Source organism: Lacerta agilis, chromosome 8 (assembly GCF_009819535.1).
Source record: "Lacerta agilis isolate rLacAgi1 chromosome 8, rLacAgi1.pri, whole genome shotgun sequence".
In the NCBI taxonomy this organism is placed as follows: domain Eukaryota; kingdom Metazoa; phylum Chordata; class Lepidosauria; order Squamata; family Lacertidae; genus Lacerta; species Lacerta agilis.
In genome coordinates, this window is record NC_046319.1 from 47,972,265 (window position 1) to 47,991,372 (window position 19,108).

The 19,108-nt window shown below is 42.3% G+C and overlaps 1 protein-coding gene across 1 annotated transcript in view; it reads right to left on the bottom strand.

Annotated features, from left to right (window-relative positions):
• Positions 1–2,486: 2,486 nt before the first annotated feature.
• Positions 2,487–19,108, bottom strand: part of MBTPS1 (membrane bound transcription factor peptidase, site 1) — a 30,729-nt gene continuing 14,107 nt past the window's right edge. Inside the window, exons 11-23 of the mRNA XM_033157238.1 lie at positions 18,437–18,598; positions 18,024–18,168; positions 16,755–16,943; positions 15,213–15,385; positions 14,147–14,262; positions 13,528–13,684; positions 12,242–12,366; positions 11,064–11,141; positions 8,866–9,006; positions 6,078–6,209; positions 5,125–5,251; positions 4,287–4,417; positions 2,487–3,332 (exon numbers count right to left, since the gene is read on the bottom strand). Coding sequence (XP_033013129.1) covers positions 3,139–3,332; positions 4,287–4,417; positions 5,125–5,251; positions 6,078–6,209; positions 8,866–9,006; positions 11,064–11,141; positions 12,242–12,366; positions 13,528–13,684; positions 14,147–14,262; positions 15,213–15,385; positions 16,755–16,943; positions 18,024–18,168; positions 18,437–18,598 — 1,870 coding nt within the window. The 3' untranslated portion in view covers positions 2,487–3,138. The remainder of the gene's footprint in view (positions 3,333–4,286; positions 4,418–5,124; positions 5,252–6,077; positions 6,210–8,865; positions 9,007–11,063; positions 11,142–12,241; positions 12,367–13,527; positions 13,685–14,146; positions 14,263–15,212; positions 15,386–16,754; positions 16,944–18,023; positions 18,169–18,436; positions 18,599–19,108) is intronic.

Consider the following 19,108-nt stretch of genomic DNA (forward strand, 5'->3'; position numbering starts at 1 on the left):
GGCAAATAATCCAAAAATCAATCACAGCCCACACTAAAGCTCAAAATCAGTATAAATTCAATCTTTCTTTTTTAAATTAAATCTATTTTTTTCTGAAGAGGCACACTGAAATAAAACCCATCTCCATAGCTCATCTAGGAGTATGGAGGCCTGAGATTATTCCACTCCTTGGATCATTACAGGTAAGATTGTCAGCTGCCCACAGAAATATGCCAGTGATTTTTTAAAAGCAGATTTTCCAGCTGCACAAATTCCCAGTCAGACACCCCACATTAAAAATAGAAGAAAAATGCCAAACCAAGAGAAGTGTGCTTTGCTCCTTGTTTCCTTTACCCTGGATCAGTGGCAGTTTCTCAACAGTAGAGGGTAGTTCTTATTTACCGGTACTATACAGTGACAATTCATTTACGACTCCAGCAGACACATAAAAAAGGAGTACTTTAAAGGTATTTACTATTAAAGGATGCAAATGCCTATTACCTGACAGAAGAGGAAGATGAAGAGGTGGCAGCCCCAGCCAAAAGAAGGTAGCAGCATTTTATATGGTTTGGGCAGATTGTCTTAAGTATGGAAACTGAACACATTTTGTCTTTATGCAATTGGTATATATGCTTTTCCTGACATTGCCTGCTTTTAAGTACTTAATAAGCACACACACGTAACACATTTAATTCCCCTCCACCCCCATTTATCAAACCACACATTTGTGACCAACTGTACATTTTTTTAAAAAAAGCCCTTCAAACATGCCCCAGTGTGTTAAATATCTGGTTACATTGCCAGAATGCTTTGTAAAAGCTAGAATTCATGACTAGCTGCTAGTTTATTTTATTTAGAAGCAAGCTGGGAGGGCAGCCAAGAGACCGTCTAAGGAATTAAGCTACCAAGTACCCTTCTCTGGAAAGGGAGTTTTCCCAGCTAAAATCTGGATTGAAGACAGAGCTATCTTGGTTCAGAAAAGGGGCTTCTGCTAGCTCATTGGTATTTTTGGCTTCTCTCCCACCCCCACCCCATCTGAAACACAGTATGTAAAGCAGAAGTTTGGAAAGCTCTGTTTTTGGTGTGAAAAGATGATCCTTGCAGTTTTTACTTTTGTGGAGTACAAAAATGTAGATAGCGAGTAAGAAATTAAATGCATACAGTACTTACTTACAAGAACACCTGCTTTAGCCAATGTTCTATCTTAATTTCCAACCAGTGACATATTTGCTCATTTGTTAAAGACTTCATATGTGTGTGTTTTTCAAATGACATACTCCCAGAGACTGTGGTTAATGCTTAATGACTTCACCAGGGGTTGCCACTAGGTCTCAGGTCTGGGCCCTGAAATCTCAGGGTCTGGGATGCTCCTGTCCCGACAACCCTAAGCTAGGTATCTGTAGCACCCAGGAAGACCTTTCTCAGCCCCACAATCTCCATAAATTGATCTCATGGCTACAGCATCCAACCACCTTTTTTTTTGGTATTTTTGTCATTCTTCCCTCCCCACCCGATTTGTGTTACATCTTGCTCAATAAAGAACTCTGAAGAATTTAGGAGCTAGCCATACTTTTGGACCTTTTTGGTTGGCCTTCCTAAAGATATTACCTTTCCAGCATTATCACCTGCTCACTGCTGCAGCTCTGAGGGGCGTTCAATTGGCTTCTCAAACTGTGCCTTTAAGAGTTAAGAGCTTTACTGAAAGTCCCCGTCCTCCCCAATTTCTGGTTGGGCTCATATGTTGTTGTTTTTTGTTTGTTTGTTTTAAAGAGCCAGACAAGCAGAAATTTGGCAGAAGCTTGTTTTTCCAAGCATGCAGATGGGATAGCTTCAGCTGCTGAGTTCTTGAGCCTGTCGCACAGTTGAGTTTTGAGGCACAGAAAAAATGTAAGAAAAAAGAGCTCGATGAGCTCATGTTAAAGGGACGGTTTCAGTGCTTTGCAATTTGCATTTCATTTATCCCAGTTTAGAGAAATACAACCCTCCAGATCTCTCTGTCTGGCAGGATATAAAAGTAAGGAAGTAAATAAAAGCAACACCCTTCCAAGGCATCACTTTAGTCCTTGATACTGAGTAATCACAGCATGATAATCAAGAGGTGCACGGGTGGTAAAATTTCTCTCCATTCCATCTTTAAAAAACCCCACAAAAAACTGAATTTACACGTGCCAAATTGGATCCCAATTTGAAGGCATGTGAAATTACAGAAACTTGTTGCAATATAAGTTGCACCTCAGGGCCAGACCATGTGCAGGGATCTTACCAGCACAGCATCAGAATAATATTGGGGTGGTGGAGGTGGTAAGCAGCCACTATTTCCTGTCCCAGAGTCTGCATACTTGCATGCTAAGCCATGGTTTAGTTTAGTGTGCAAGTCAGGCGAGTCTATATGGCAGTCAAAACCCAATCAAAGTGCTTATGTTCACAAATGAAAAGGTTTTGGCAAACATGAAGAAAGGTTTGCAGAACTGCTTCCTACTCAAGCTTTCAAGGAGGAAAAACATGCATTTTTGTTTCAGCTTCGATACAGGTAACATATTTATTGGAAAAAATTTCTTCACCAACAATGGTGTAATCATGCCAAAAAATTACAAAACATTATGGTAAGTTGCTTTATAAAAATAAACAGAAGGATTTTGCCACACTGATTTGTCCCCTTCTCCCTGTCAGTTTTGCTCTTTTGTCCTTACAGCAGGATGTTGCGAGTTCTATTTCTCTTTGTAATATATAGTATTAGAAAATTGCATTCCATTCAGAAAAATGGTTCTGCTATCAGATAGCCAAGAGCCTTGAAGAAGATCTTCTCCCAAGTTCCTCCTAAAATAAATATAGAAAATAGCCTCTAATGAAAAGGTTTGGTCAGTTTAAAAGAAAAGAAAAAATGTCTCTTTTCCTCCCTTTTTGGGAAATAGAACAACTTATCGGTTCTTTTTAAATAGTGCTCAAGGCTTTGGTGCATTCAGCTACTGAAAATAATAGTATTTTTTAATTAAAAAATCTCGTGATGATTCACTGAGTTCTTGTTTTGTCAGTAGCCGAAGAAACCATGGGTTCCTGCTTGAATCAGTCACCAAATGCCAGGCACAAGCAATCTTCATTAGTAACGATCATCGTAATCCCATGAAGCAGCCAGTAGAAGGTAATCTTTGGCAACTGTGGTCAAACAGACGGTGTCTTTGGTAGGTGACCCTGCTGTATAATTTGTGGCCGCTTGACTCTGGGCTTCCGTCTCTTTGGCCTGCTCTTAGCTTTGATCTGCACCACAAAGAAGGCCAGGACCACCATAGCACCGAGTAACGCAAAGACGGGTATCGTCCCTCCCACGTCCTGGTTGTACCGTCCAGGCATTATTCCTGTATGGGAAAGGGAGGAGATTAATGTAAGCAAGCTGAAGATGCATTAACCAATGGGCAAACAAGAGTTGTAGAAACTGCCACACAACTAATGGGTTGCCAGTCTTACTCAGAGTAGACCCACTGAAATTAATAGTCACGGCCAACTTAGGCCCATTAATTTCAAATGGGTCTACTCTGAGCAGGACTTGGTTGGATACAACTCACTGATTTCAACCAGGGATCACTTCCATGCAATTTTATTAAAGCTGATCATCAAAAGCATAGGCCTGCCTAAAGTTTCCCTTGTGGGGGAGACCAATGTTAGAATATGAAACACTGACCCTACTATGTGCCTTCCTCTATTTTTACCTGACTGTAAAGTATCCTAGAACTATTAACTCTTCCTTGCCTGTATGGAGAGTGGTATGCATCTAGCTGCACCCATCACTAGCATGTGGCCCCTTGGAGGCTGCCCATGAGAAAATGTGGCCCCTTGTGCTAAAAATGGTTTCCCACCCCTGCTCCAGGGTGTTCTTTGAGTTCACATGGAGGGGGGTGTCCATCAGGGCTAGGCATCAGTGTGCATAAACAGGGCATGTGCCATAGAGCACTCCCCAAGAGGAATTTCTATGGCAGACATACACGGGCTCCTTATCAGACTATTCTATGTAGAAAGTGGCTACAATTAAAGCTAGGAAATATTAAAACTACTTTTCCAAAATATCAAAAGTCAGAAATTTCACAAGCTATGCCTGTGAACACTGTGGGCAGGTGTGCTAGCACTAATTATGGCCAAAAAAAAAAAACATACTAAAGAGGCATAAATGAGCTGTAATCTTGATAACTAAAAGTTGGATCAAGATGATTCCAGATGTCTCTGTATTTCTTCTGCATAGGTGTGTATGCTTCTGTCTCATTTAGGGTGGTGTGATGCACTGTGGGCAACAGGTGTCCCACCATTCTGGCACCTACCCCCTGGAATATCCCAGGCTCCACTTTCTCCAGGTGACAAAGGCCTTACTTGGGGTCGGTTCTGACGGAAACTTGGTAAAGCCACTTTGTCCAAGTCGATTGACAATAACTTCTGATGTTTCCATAGGTTGCTGGAAGAAATGAAAGCATCCAGAACTATTTGTACACTGGGCTACTAGTCAATCAAGACTGCTAGAAAACATTTTGAATATCTGAACATTTCAGTGGGTCTACTATGCATATCTTAGGTGGGATACAACCTAGGATTGCAAACCAGGTCAGGCAGCGACTCAGCCTTGTTTGGCCAGAGCTGGGCAGTGGCACATGGAAACTGCAGTGGGCTAGCCGCAGTGGACAGAAGAGCCTGCTTACATCTATAGGGGTCAGGTGATAGTCCCCAAACCTTATGAAAACCCCTGGCCTGTCTTGATGGTCTGAGCATCAAGTCAGTGAAGTCAGTGCATGATGGGTACACACCACATTTGCTTCACCAGGCCTCAACTGCAAGGTCTGGCATTCCATGTTGTTTCACTTCTAGATGGTGGGCCTTAAATATTAAGGATGGCATTTTCATCTCCACAATCAGGAGAGCTAGAAACACCTTTTTGGGAGGGAGGGGAGGGAAGTAGGCAGGTTTCTTGCGAATCTGGTGTGTGAATTCAGCTAACTGCTGGTTCTATGGGGTGGGTTTTTTTGTATGTTTTTAATTCCGTTTTAACAGTACCATTCATATGCCTGGAAAGTTAATCAGACAAAATACTGTGTTAATTGAGTGCCATATTTATTACATTCAAAACTGGAAACTTAAGGTGGATTTAGCAAAATCAGAAATTGCAACCTGGGAGCCGTTTCATTCAGAGGCTGTGGCTTCGCCCAAGACAAATGAGGACACGCTGGGAGTGAGCGGGGCTTAGGGTCACGCAGGTGAGCCTCGAGCACCTTCGAATATCGATGAAGATGGTTACCTGAAATCACACAGTGAAACAGTTTTACCAGAAGATAATTCCCTGCCTGCTGCCTGTGCTGTTTTCTAAGCATGAGGAACACATCTTGCCATTTCTGAAGTACACACACCCTCCCAAATTCTACAGTAGGTGGAGGCATGGAGCAAGTGTTATGGTTGGAGGGCAGATACATTTGCCTCATGCTTCCCACAGAAGCAGTCAACCTGAAGTGGGGGGGGGGCAGATATTGGGAGACTGTCCAAGAGCCTGCGTTTCCCCTCTCTTCCTCCCACCACATTTACATTTGACCCCTGCCTGTTATGAACCCTGCCAAACAGACTAAGGCAGGTAAGAGTAGTAAACTAACCTGGACCTTGTGTTCATCATCTGAGGTCCTTTCTGTGTGCCTTCTCTGAGGGAGATCCAGAAGGTGGCAACATGAGAATGGGCCTTTTCAGTGGTAGATCTCCCACTTATGGAATGGTCTCCTTGGGGAGACCAGCCTGCCACCATCGCTGGCTATGTTTAGGCGCCAGGCAACAAACTCCCGCCCCCCCAGCCAGATTATTGGCCTTTAACTTAAGAGATTTTTAGACACCACAGCCTCTTAGTGTGTGGAATGCTAGACTGCTTTCTATGTATATTAGTGTTTTTAGCTTATGTTTTAGCTTTATAGTGGTTTTGATTTTTGTATTACATTACACTGCAAGTCGCTTTGAATTTACATTTTGTTTTTAAAAAGCAACTAATATGTCCGAAGAATAATAACAATGGGATCATCCACCCCACTCCCAGGCAAAATACTACCACAGCTCATCTGTAGCAGCACAAATCAAATGAAAATCACCTTCCATTCGCTCTGGAAGAGCATAGCCTAACCCAGTTGGAGGTCGTTGTCTGTTTTCTGAATGGCTGAGGCTTGGTGGCATAACTCCGTAAGATGTGTATTGAAGAAGAGAATCAAGAAGCCAAAAGCAATCTGGAATTTAAGAATAAAAATAAAAAGTGAGTGTTCCCTATAGCCAAACAAACCAACTCCACACATTAACTACACTGATTGACTCTTTGAAATCCACTGCTGCCACCTGTTTCCCCTTGACACTGCATTGCTGCTGTTTTTCCGTGCTATGCTCCTGAAGCTCAGCCCAATTCTTTGGGAACGGGAAATGCTCTGAGCCTGGGTTTCAACTCCCATCAGTCCCAGGCAGCATGGCCAACGGTCAGGGATGACGCAGCTTTAAACCATGTCTCTGATCTGCTCAGCACTCCTATTTCTATAATGCAGGCTCCCTCAGAGGTGGGACAATAGCCATTACCATGGTTTGTTAGTTCAAAATGCAAATGCATTTCAAACCTTATTTTCTGATTCTGGTGTTGCCTATCACAAACAATGGTTTAATGTGATGGTTCAGACACTAAAGGAAAGTTAAGCTTCCATCACGATGGCTTAGTGAGCTGTCGGGATGAAGCCTCAATGCCTGTCTTCTATGCCTTCACTACATCAGCCCTGTGAAAGGAGAAGTCTCATCCATGGCTACCCAGTGAATTTTAAAATGTTTGCTCTCTTTCATGTGAATTGACATGGTGCAATAAAGTCAATCTAAGCTGTCAGAAAGAAGGCTTTCCTTTACAAGAGCAATGTTTATTAATGCAGCAGAACAGGGCAGCCCAGAGGGGCATCATAATTGTTTTCAGCCTTTAAATTGGGAATAGGCTATTTTGAGGCACGCATCTTTTAGGCATGAACAAAAACCACTGTGCTGGGGAAATTTTTAACTCGCCAAATTTTCAGACCTGCACCTCTTGGAAATCTTAGTTTAGCCTTCACAGACCATTTTAGCACAGTTCAAAAAACACTGTCTGACAATTCCCACCCTGTTTGGTGGGAATGGGAGTTAATCTGCATAATCCTGATGTAACTGAAATGCTCACCTTTGATTTTTTTTTTCAATTAAAAAAAAACAGAGGTCAGACACGTTTTTAGGATTTACAAATCATATATGCGAGGAATTTTAAACACAGCTAAGCTCACTGATGTCACAGCAGGAGGTACTGCTTTCAATTTGCAACATGAAAGCCAGTCTGATACTGTATTTAAAGCTATCCTCTTTGACTGATACAAAGAACTCAGCGCTGAATTTAACAGCATCCTCTGGACGCTGCCCTGGTGTTTGTTTCCAAGCCCAATTGAAGGCACTCACACTGGTGTTCAAAGCCCTCCATGACTTAGGCACCAAATGGCTGAAAGACGCCCTGTTCCCTACAGACCTTCCCAGGTGTTTAGATCAGTAACATGGGAGAGGGCTTTCTCTGTCACAGTGGTGGAATTCCCTCCCTTGTGCCATCATTATTCAGCTTTCATCGTATGCTAAAGACATAGCTCTTCCCAGGCTTTGATCTATTTTACTTTTTAGTACTGATATTTTGTTTTAAACTGCATTGTTTTTGCTGCTGTAACGTATTTTGGGACCTTATGATGAAGGATGAGTAAGAAATCTAACAATTAATTATAGGGATCAAAATGTAGCCTCCCTATATTTGGTATGAAAGCTAAAACACAGGAATTGCAAATTGAAGACATCAAATGAAAGATGGACAGTAAATAATTTCCAACCATAGTCATACATGGAGTAGACCCAATGGAAACAATAGGTCTACTCTGAGTATGACAAGCCTTCAATATCATCCAGAAATGTAAAGAGCTTGAAATCACAGTAGATGGAATAGTTCTGAGGGTTCTATTAGATCAGGGGTCCCCAAACGTGGACGGTCCGGGAATCAGCGTGTTTTTACATGAGTAGAATGTGTCCTTTTATTTAAAATGCATCTCTGGGTTATTTGTGGGGCCTGCTTGGTGTTTTTATATGAGTAGAATGTGTACATTTATTTAAAATGCATCTCTGGGTTATTTGTGGGGCCTAGGACTTCATTTCCCCCAAAAAATATAGTCTGGCCCCCCACAAGGTCTGAGGGACAGTAGACCGGCCCCCTGCTGAAAAAGTTTGCTGACCCTTGTATTAGATCTTCTGGTTCTATGAATTTTCCACCCCCACATCTTTGGATAGAACCATTCAAGGAGTTTCTTTTTCAAGCCCGAGTGAAGCTATTCTGTCTGGAAGCTGGAGAAAAAATTGGCAAGTGGTAGGAGACCACTGGAGAGAAGATTTACTCTTTAAGTCTTTAAAAAAAATGCTTGTAAATTTACTATGCAAATTTGCTATGCAAAAATAACAGCACTCCATGACTAATCCCAAGGAATCTTGCAATTATTAACTCTGAATCACCTCAAATCAGATCAACTCTTTTCAGTAAATCTTTTTTCCTAGCTCGTAAGATTGAGATTCTTTTCTGTCTCCTTCTCTCGCTCACTCATGAACAATTCTTCCACTAAAGCTGCATTCCTGTGTCCAATTACTGGGAATAAATCTAATTGCCCCTTGCTTCTGAGTAGACATACATAGGATTTTGCATTAAGAGACCTGCCACTAGCGAAGGTGGGATTTGAACTTGTTCTACTGCAGATATAAAGTCATTTTACCATATGGTAGGGTGGCTGCCCACTGTGCATTGGCACTGTGACAACAGACTTTAACTTACATGACTAATGGGATGTTTTCTTAGCAAACATAACACACCTTTCTGCCTGTGGCTATCATCCAAGCAATTTGAATCACCGTACAAAACGATCCTGCCTCCACCTTCTGAAGGAACTTGGAAAAGGCCCAAAATGGGGACATTTTCTATTATTGCTGTTTCCTGCTTTAAAACTTCAAGACCTAGAGGAAAGGGTGGAAAGGAAAATTGTCAAACGGCAACATCCCACTGATCTTGCATGACTTGGGTGGTCAAAAAGCACTGGCTCTCAAACAAAAGATTTAAGACGCATTACATTTCTACAGGATGGTGTGTGTGTGTGTGTGTGTAAATAAAATGGAAAAACCCTCCCATCTCCTTAATCCTATGTATCTTCATCTATATAATGCTGCACATCTACACTTTATATGATTTCCTATGCCTTCCAAAGGACAGAAGAGTTGTAATTCGCATGCACATTTACCTATATACTCGAGTATAAGCCGACCCGAATATAAGCTGAGGCACCTAATTTTACCACAAAAAAACTGGGAAAACGTTTAAGCCTAGGGTGGGAAATGCAGCAGCTACTGGTAAATTTCAAAAATAAAAATGGATACCAATAAAATTACATTAATTGAGGCATCAGTATGTTAAATGTTTTCGAATATTTATTTCAAAAACAGTAAACTCGCTCTGTGAGTGGAAAAGAGGGTCAACAAAAACAATATGGTACCAACAATAACTTTAAAAGTACAAAAACCTTAGCTCAATCAGCAACCACGTAAAACAAAAGCGGTGGCAGCAAAGCGGTGGAGGAGGAGGAAGGAGCAGCTCAAAAGGGCTTTCAGGCTGCTTGTTCCTCCGCCGCTGCCAACAGCCTCTGCCGCTCGCAAGGGCAGGCACAGGAGCCGCGCTTGGCAGAGCGGTGGTGGCACGAGCGGCGGCAGCAAACCCTCACTCGGGTATAAGCCAAGGTGGGTTTTTCAGCATTAAAAATGTGCTGAAAAAGTCAGCTTATACAAGAGTATATACGGTATTTAAATGGATTTACAATGAAAATGTGGAGTGTTGGGGAATGCCCATTGCTCACTGGTAGAACATCTGCTTTGAATGCAGAAGGTCCCATGTTTAATCCTCACAGGCACCTCCAGGTAGGCTTAGGAAAGACTCCCTGTCTGAAACTCTCAAGAGCTTTGTAAAATAGTTAAACAGGATCTAAACAGGTCACAACAGGACTGAAAAGCCAAATACAATAGCACCAAATTGCCATCATTCTTCATTTTGCTTCCATGAAAGATAAGGGCAAATAATGAGCAGCGAGCAATGGCTATACAAGAAGGCAAATGTACTTTTCATTATAATTGTAACTTTCTGGTTTATCAACAGTCATAGTTAATGGTTCAGCATAAAAGGAAAGAAGATTAGGAGACTAATTTGGGGAAACCATTTTTTAAAAAACCAAAAAGCGACTTCCATTGTCCTTTCTCTGTTATCGAAAGAATTGTAGCAGAGTCCTTGTACCAAAGCTGCACGTGAAGAGAGCCACACGTGTGTTGGGAGCAGAGGTCTAAAGTGATTAATGGAATAAACAGCAGCTCTCTTTCTTGCTCACGAGAAACTGCACGTTGCTTTTTAAACTCCAGTGATTTTACAAAGCAGTGCTCCTGATGCAGGGCTGGAGGCAGGAAGAAGCCTATAATGCCCAAGGGCTACGTGCTGTGGCCCTCTAGATGTTGCCAGACCCCAACTCTCATCAGCCCCAGCCAGCATGGCCAACAGCCAAGGATGGTGGAAGTTGTAGTCCAACAGCATCTGAAGAGCCACATGCTAGCCTCTCATGCTTTACTGTCCATCAGCAAACCCATGCCCACCAGCTCTGCTCTCAGATTTGGGAGCTCTTTGGGTGGGGGAGTGCTCCTGGGATGGGGTGCTTCTTTAGGGCAGGAGATCCACATCTGGAAACCCACCTGACTCAAGTTTGCAAACAACTTTACCCAAAGTTATTTGGAAGCCACTTAGACCTTCAAAGTGGTGAGTCATGATGTGGCTGTAAGCCTTTCCAGTGCAACAGTTTTGGACACTGTGGATGAACAAAGATCAGCATGGAAGGTGGCTCTTTGCTTTTATTTTACTTGAAAAACTAAGCGAAACGTTAACCCCTGTCATGCCCAAAAGGGCTGCTGGAATTTAAATTATACAGTGAACTGTAATTTTGTGCCTACCTAGGAGGAATATGAAATGAAATGCAGCTCTGTACCTTGATCCTTAAAGGTCTGTGCAATCACAATGCCATCTTCTGGAAACTTTGCAATACTACATCCGGAGGCATAGTTCACTGCAAATAATAAAAAGGGAGCAATTCACCAATTCTAGCTTATAACTAGAATCTTGCAGCCATAATTTGATGGGTGGATTCAAATCAGCCGCCCAACCAAACCACACTACCCTTTTAATAGCTTTTGGGCCTATGCTGAGAAAGCTCTTGTGCCTTCCTTATACATGTGCATACAGGATTGAAACCTAAAAGTTGCAAAAGAAGATCTGTTACTAGCCACAGCTTTTCCCATTACAGGGCTGCAGTAATGGCAGATTTTGAACCAGGTGCAATTCTCCCTTCAATATATATCTTAAAAGACAGAGGTATCCTTTCAAGATCCCGATCTGGCAACCCAACGTGCCACAGTCTCCAACTCCCTTGTCTGCCTCACTATTCCCACTGCTATTATTAGTTGCTGCTCTTGTTCTTGTTATTATATATATTACCCGCTCTTCACAAGACGGTCCCAGGGTTGGTTACAGAAATAAAAATACTGCATTAAAATAGCTTAGAGCAAATTACAATCACAACTAGGGTGGGTCATTCATATAAATGAGTCTCTCTCTCTCTCTCTGTGGATATATATAAAGATAGATAGATATAGATACAGATATGTTGAAGGCCAGGGTAATGTTGAAGGCCAGGGTAAAGAAGTGCATACACTGAACAATGTACAATTAAGGTGCCAAATGCACTTCTGTGGAATCGAATTCCACAACTTAAGGGCTGGCACAAACAATGCACTCTCCCAGGCCACCCCCCACAATAGTTTCTCAGAGCGGTGGAGCTATCAAGGTGGCCCCCTCTGCAAACATCCTGTCCATCAGTCCCGTGGTAAGGGAAAAGAGAGCCTGCTTGGGTCAGACTGCCCCCTTTCCTACACAGGGCCAATGGACACCATCAACCCCGTGAGAAGGAGAGTGAGGGAAGCAAGCAGAGGTATCAGGGCCTGTCCCAGTTACATTGTCCTCTACCTACCCTACCCTCCCCTCCCCACCCCTGCCGCCCGTGTGTGAACATTACTTCCTGTTTTATTTATTTTAGTATTTTTAAATTGTGTCTTGGCGGGCTGGTGGCATATAAATGCAATTAATAAATAAGACACCCAGTTGACTTACTTTCATGACTTGCCATGGTAAAATCCCCTTCATACAGCCCGTCACTAAAGGCCATGCCCCACACCGAGAGAAGATCATTCAGAGCTGGAATATTAGCTCCCCCTGTGTCAGGCATCCACCACTGCCTACAAACGCATCAACACAAGGCAAGTTATCACAACCCAGAAAACACTGTCATTTGTTTGGTGGTAAATTTGAACTGCCACGACCCACACCTAATGTCCATGCTGACATAGTAATCACCAAAGACAACAGGATTCATATTGGGAGAAGCCTCAGATATGCAGAGGCTTTACAGTATTCCATGCACATCTGCCAATGACTGAAAAAGTTTGCCTAAAGGTAAAGGTAAAGGGACCCCTGAACATTAGGTCCAGTCGTGTCCGACTCTGGGGTTGGGGCGCTCATCTCACGTTACTGAGGGAACCGGCATTTGTCCGCAGACAGCTTCCGGGTCATGTGGCCAGCATGACTAAGCCGCTTCTGGTGAACCAGAGCAGCGCATGGAAACGCCGTTTACCTTCCCGCCGGAGCGGTACCTATTTATCTACCTGCACTTTGACGTGCTTTCGAACTGCTAGGTGGGCAGGAGCAGGGACCAAGCAACAGGAGCTCATCCCGTCACGGGGATTCGAACCGCCGACCTTCTGATCAGCAAGCCCTAGGCTCTGTGGTTTAACCCACAGCGCCACCCGCAACCCATAAGTTTGCCTAGGCCTCTTTAAAAAAAGAAAAACCGCCAAAGTGTGTGTTTTTTTAAATGGAACTTCTATACTGCCCTTCATCCAAAGAACACAGGGTGGTTTGCAATATCAAAACACAAAAATACATACCATAATAACAAAACAAAAATAAGTCCCCCACCAGTTTATGAACAAAACAATATTTCATAAATTTGTTTAATTAGCCAAAGGCCTGGGGAAATAGGAATGTTTTTACCTGGCACCTAAAGATATGTAACTAAGGCACCAGGCAAGTCTCCCTAGGGAGAGCATTCCATAAACAGGGAGCCATCACAGAAAAAGCCCATTCTTGTGTTGCCACCCTCCAGACCTATTGCAAAGAAGGGACACAAAGAAGGGCCTTAAATGATGATTAGAGGGTCCAGGTTACTTCATGTGGATGGAGGCAGTCATTGAGGTATTGCGGTCCTGAGCCACTTAAATATTTAGATTTAAGTTTTTCATATTTATATTAACATTTTAAAGCTAGGTGAGCTGTATAAAGGACAATATAGAATACAGCAGGCAATGGCTTCAATCTGGCCAGTTCCTGAATATCCATACCTTGTGTTTTCATCATAAAACTTGACTTTCCTCATCACTGAGGTGTTATACCAGTCGCTGAATATTATGAGTGACAGTCCATTGTCAACATCCCTCCTTAGTTTAGTGATTTCTTCTGGAAAATACTCTTCCTCACTGTCCACCATCAATAAGGTCCCTGCAGGAAAAGGGGAACAACAATTCAGAATGACAAAAACCTGCCCAACATCATTTTGCCCCTTGCTTGCTCCCAGACCTTTTTATAAAGGGAGGTAGAACAATGCTTGGCCCAACTTTTTTGCCTCAGAGAGCAGGTAGCGAATGATTCACATCCCATCTTTTCCATGCTGTAATACCGGGTTCTCTCTTTGACTAAAGACAGTCAAATTTATCCTCCTTTCTTGGCTTCTGTGCCCCTTTTCAAGCAGCTTTCTGGCCAGGCCTACCTCCTCTCCTCTCACTCCCAAGTTTCAGGTGGTGATTTTTCCAGCTTAAGGAGACCAGCAGCCCCCATGTGGCTCCCCTCCTGTTTTGGCCTTACATCTTTTTTTGGCCAGCCCATCCTCAATTTGAGAGCTTGGGCAAACTCGCCTCCCCAAAACTGCTTTGATATATAAAAAGCAAGCTCACAATTACTTACCATACTGACTGGCATCGAAACAAGTAAATGGTGAACCGAGAACTTCAACGAAATACCCCATACTTCTCAGATGTTGGTACATATCCCTGAAGTTTGTGTGGATGTGGTCACCGTTCCTAAGAAGATAAACCAAGTGAAGTATGTAACCTGATTTTCTTGTCAAATTACTTTCTAAAGATTTTGGTAACTTAAAACAATATATGTGCACAGTTTATGGACAAAGCCTATCACTTGTGTTTTAGGGCCAATGGCAGATAAGAAGGAAAATAAATAGAAATACTGTGTGCATGTAATAAACTACAAAAAATTATTTCACAAGGTATGAAGGAGGGGGGGGCTGTTTTATCCTGAAGGCCACGTTTCCTTCCAAGGACCTGCAGTGGACAGGGCCAAAGAAAAAACTACATTTGTACAGTAGGCTGGTTTCCATACATACCCCTCTGCATTCTTCATCAGAAAAACAAGAGGCATCTACCAGAGTTCAAGGAAACATTCAGCAGGCAAAAACATTTGGGTTGCAAAGCTGAGTCAGTGAGATATATGGCTTGGGGTTTGTGCAACAGCTTAGTGTCATGGCTTAGCATCATGTGTGAACCAGACCACTGCCATGTTCAATTACTTTATATCTTGCTTAAAGGAGAACAAATCCCAATAGGGATATATTTTTATTTTTAGGATATATTTTGTGGAGGACAAAAAAGGAAAATGCAAATTACACAAGTCATTAATTTGAGGGTGTAGTTTACCTCTATTACTGTCACAAAGCTAGGATGCAATACTGTAATTTATGAATGAACCAGATTTTCATGAATGTCAGACCCGAGTTTATAATTTCCCCTAGAACTACAGAAGATTAGGCAAATCCCCATGTTATCTTGAGAACAGAATTGTATTTCCTATTTTGTCAGAGTTATTACATGCCAGTATCATCATCATCATCACCACCACCACCAATTATCCACCCATTACCCTAAGGTCCCAGGGTGGATTACAGCCCTAAAAACAATATTAAAAACAATTTCAAACAGCAGTAATGGTCAGTAATGCACAAAACACACACACACACCAGTCTAAGGGATCATTCTTCATCCTCAAATTATCCCTTGGAAAATATCCTGGTGGATAGCGGAGATTATGATATTGATCCCAGAGGACACGCTTACTACGTGGGGGTGTCGGGATAACTTTCACTTTTATTGGGAGTTTCACGGTTGAAGTCTGTTCAGCGCCAGCTTTCGACTGAAAGAAGTGGAAACAAAAAGGAGCCTGGTGTACCACAGAATGCTTCCCCCAAACATAATCCAAACTACAGAACATTCAACTGATAAATATATTTTTTAAAAGAACTGTTATTCAAATACATTCCACCCCACCCATTACCCCACCCTCACAATCTTCTAGTATGATACTGTGGTGTAGGGCTTGAATATGGAAAATACAGCTTAAAAACCCCAATAAGCCACAAAGCTCACCAGGTGGCACTAGCCAGGTCACTCTCTCAACCTTGCCTATTTTGCAAGGTTGCTCCAAGGCTACAGCACCACTCCAACCTCCTTGGACAAAAGGCAGGATACAGACGCTGAACTATTTCAGATTTTGTGCTTGTGTTTTCCAAACAATATTTATGCCATGTACGGAAAGGAAGGATTTTGTGTTCAAAATCAGCTTGTAATAAAAAGGGGCAAGAAGAGATCATCAGCTGTCCAGAGATCTTCAAGAGTTCACACTAAGTGTGTCCAAGTACCTGGGCAAGACTAAAGCACTCCTTTGGGTCCCAAGTCCACGTACTTTAAAGCTAGATGAAGCTGTTTTGTTCCTTTGTTGTTGGTGCCCACACCCCTAACATACATCAACATGCCCAGTAGGTTTAGATCTCAAGGCCAGCCCCATTTGGTATGAATTAACAAAAATATTTATGAAAGCAACCACAGACTGGGTGAGGAACCATTTTTGATCAACCTTCCAGGAGGGCATGTCAGTGGTGGGCAGAGCTAGACACAAAACTGGGCAGAGCAATGAAGGTCCATTTTACCTTTGTGCAGCAGACTAGTTTGTGTGTGTACACAAACACACACACACACACCTCTCAATCCTCCATCCTTTATCCAGGCAAGCAAGAGGCTTTATCAAAGTTCAAGGACATAATCCAGCCAAGCAAAAACATGCAAGGGGTGTGTGAAGCAGGTGAGAGGTGTGGTCTGGGGTGAGTGGGTGTGGCTGAGAAACAGAGTATGGGCAAAGGAGAGTCCTGAGTGACAGACAAGGCAGGCTGGGAGGGCCACAACTGGCACCTGGACTATGTGTTTCCTGCTGCTAGTCTAAGAAAAGCACATGGTCTAGCAGAACCACAACCTTCAGAATTCTATGTCAGTTTTCAGACAGGGAAAGAGAACACACTTGCCTTTTGCTTGATCTTTAAGCACCCTAATTCAATCGTCTAGCTACATTTTGTGCTGCTGTAACAATAAGGGATGCTAAAGTGATATTACTGGCATGTGTTTCTCTCCTAGTAGCATTTTTATTTATTTATTTGCTCAGTCATGTGCCATACTGTGCTAGGGTAAAGAGCAGCAGAGTACGGCTTAATAAACAGCAAAGTAAGAAATACCTCATTTTCGGCCGGAGAGGAAACAGTGATCATGACATGTCCTTGTGCAATGCCTTCCCATGAGGCTGCTTTCTTTGCGACAGAAATAGATATTGCTAGGTACCCCGACCAAGGCCATAAAACGGGGGAATAGGAGAAAGCCACCTCGATGTAATCTCCATTCTGTGGTAAATAGGGCTGCCAGTCAGGCTAGATAACACAAAACAAAACAAAACAAAACAAAACATGGCTTGGTTAAAACAATGATGGATATATGTCTCTGAACTAACATGATCCCCATTGATGGCTGTGTAATGCATTTGTTCATCAGAATACTGGATGAATAAAGCACCACTTCCATGGGCAGCACTCAAGAAAACTCAGCAATGCATTTTCTGGATCTGCTCTTCCTTACTATAGGAATGACATCACCTTTGACCTGCAGGTTAACAAAGGAGGACTGGAGAGCCCTATTATGGCATCCTGGAGGCACAGGCATGAGGGGGAGAGAGCAACATGACGATCAGGAACTACACACAGAATTTTGATATACTTTGCCACTTTCCAGAGTGTAGTGGAAACACTCCATCAGAACTGAATGCAACAGTCAGGCAGACTGCTGGTCTTCCCGTCCCCATCAACCTTAAAATGCTTATGCTGAAAGCTTACAATATAAAAACATGGAATCATGTACCCAGTTAGCAGAAAGTTAAAGCCATTTAGGGATATACAATGGCAAAATGTTCTGCGCTAGAACACTGTTGTGCTAAAGAATGCACAAGCAGGTTGCTGGTAACTTTGTTGTGCAATGTATTGTGGAATCTGTTGCGCAACAGCATAACTGTTGCATTGGATTCCTCTCTTGTGCAATATAAAAACTCAAGAGCAGGCATAACTCGGTCCTCCAGATGTTTTGGGACTACAATTCCCATCATCCCTGACCACTGGTCCTATTAGCTAGGGATGGTGGGAGTTGTAGTCCCAAAACATCTGTAGGACGCGTTTGGGGATGCCTGCTCAAGAGACTTTATGCCAGCAGACAAAGAACGCTGGATACAGCCCCATGTTGCTGCATTCATCAAACCACTTAATTGTTCTCAAAAATTAATTGTCATGTTATCCTAACAGCAGATTTTGAAATTTCTTCTATAAAATTGAATGAGGGTGAATGGACTTAAGTTTCAATGGGATGCATATATTTAGAATCAGGTCTTCTCAAAACATCTCATCTACAGGAGGAAAGAGAAACTAACATTTTGTAGAATAAGGCTCAACTCTTTCCAAGTCTACCTTGTCTACGATTCTTCCGGTGACTCCCATTCCATTAAGGATAGTAACGTTCACAATTGTTGGCATGCCTCCATAGTAGATAGGTTGGGAGCAGTATGGCCACATGTAAGGGCATTCCGTCAAGTCGATGTAGCTTGGACTCAAACTAAACAGTCAGGAAAAAATGAATCCATGCATAAATAGGGTAAATAAACAAACATGCTGTGAGCCTAAAAGACCAGTGTTTTAATCTTCTCCATTAAATCCCAGGCTTTAAGAACTAAAATTGAAATTATACATACACCAGGCAGAGTCAAAGATGCTCGTATTATTTTGAATCAATACAGTCATGGAAATAATAGCAATAAATATTTTTAAAATCATAAATAAATAGAGAAGACAGGGATGGACAGACCTCTGGCATACAGTCTTACCTGGCCTGTGGTTTATAACTATTGAGAATCTGGTAGGCTCTGAGAAGATCAAGTTTGCCATGCCCTTGCTCAAACATGTTGACCCCAGGAAGTCGTCGTGCAGATGCGATCAGAGCCTGTTTCATACTAGCTGGATTCACCATTTCACGCTTCTGAACTGTGCTAAAAATGACAAATAGTTGTAATGTTACATTACTGTCCTGGCATCGATCGAGCCAAGCTAAAGTTAAAAATGAATCACAGCCTTTTTGTGATAATTTCTTTTATTACTGAAACTGCAACCTTTCCCAGTACATTTTACTGAAGTAAATACTGGAGAAGTTGGTATAAGTAGAACCTTCTCTAAAACACACATACAAAAAGGAGTACTTAAATTTTGTCTTCTTCTTTACTATCCCAGGAATAATTCACCAATGCTAACAGAGTACCATTGAACTGGACTACACATTGGCACAGAAATGATAGTAAGGCATAGTCTCAGATAATTATTAATGGTGCAGCCTGCTTCTCTATTTTGCCACTGTAGCAATCACTGCTGTAAAGTCTGTCTCACAAACATATGTACCACCAAACATCAGCAGCACAGGCATTGCTTCATTATGAAGTTCAGGATACTCAGTAATGGAGTAATTTTGGTAACATGAAGCCAACGTTCAGAAAACCTTAGTTCCA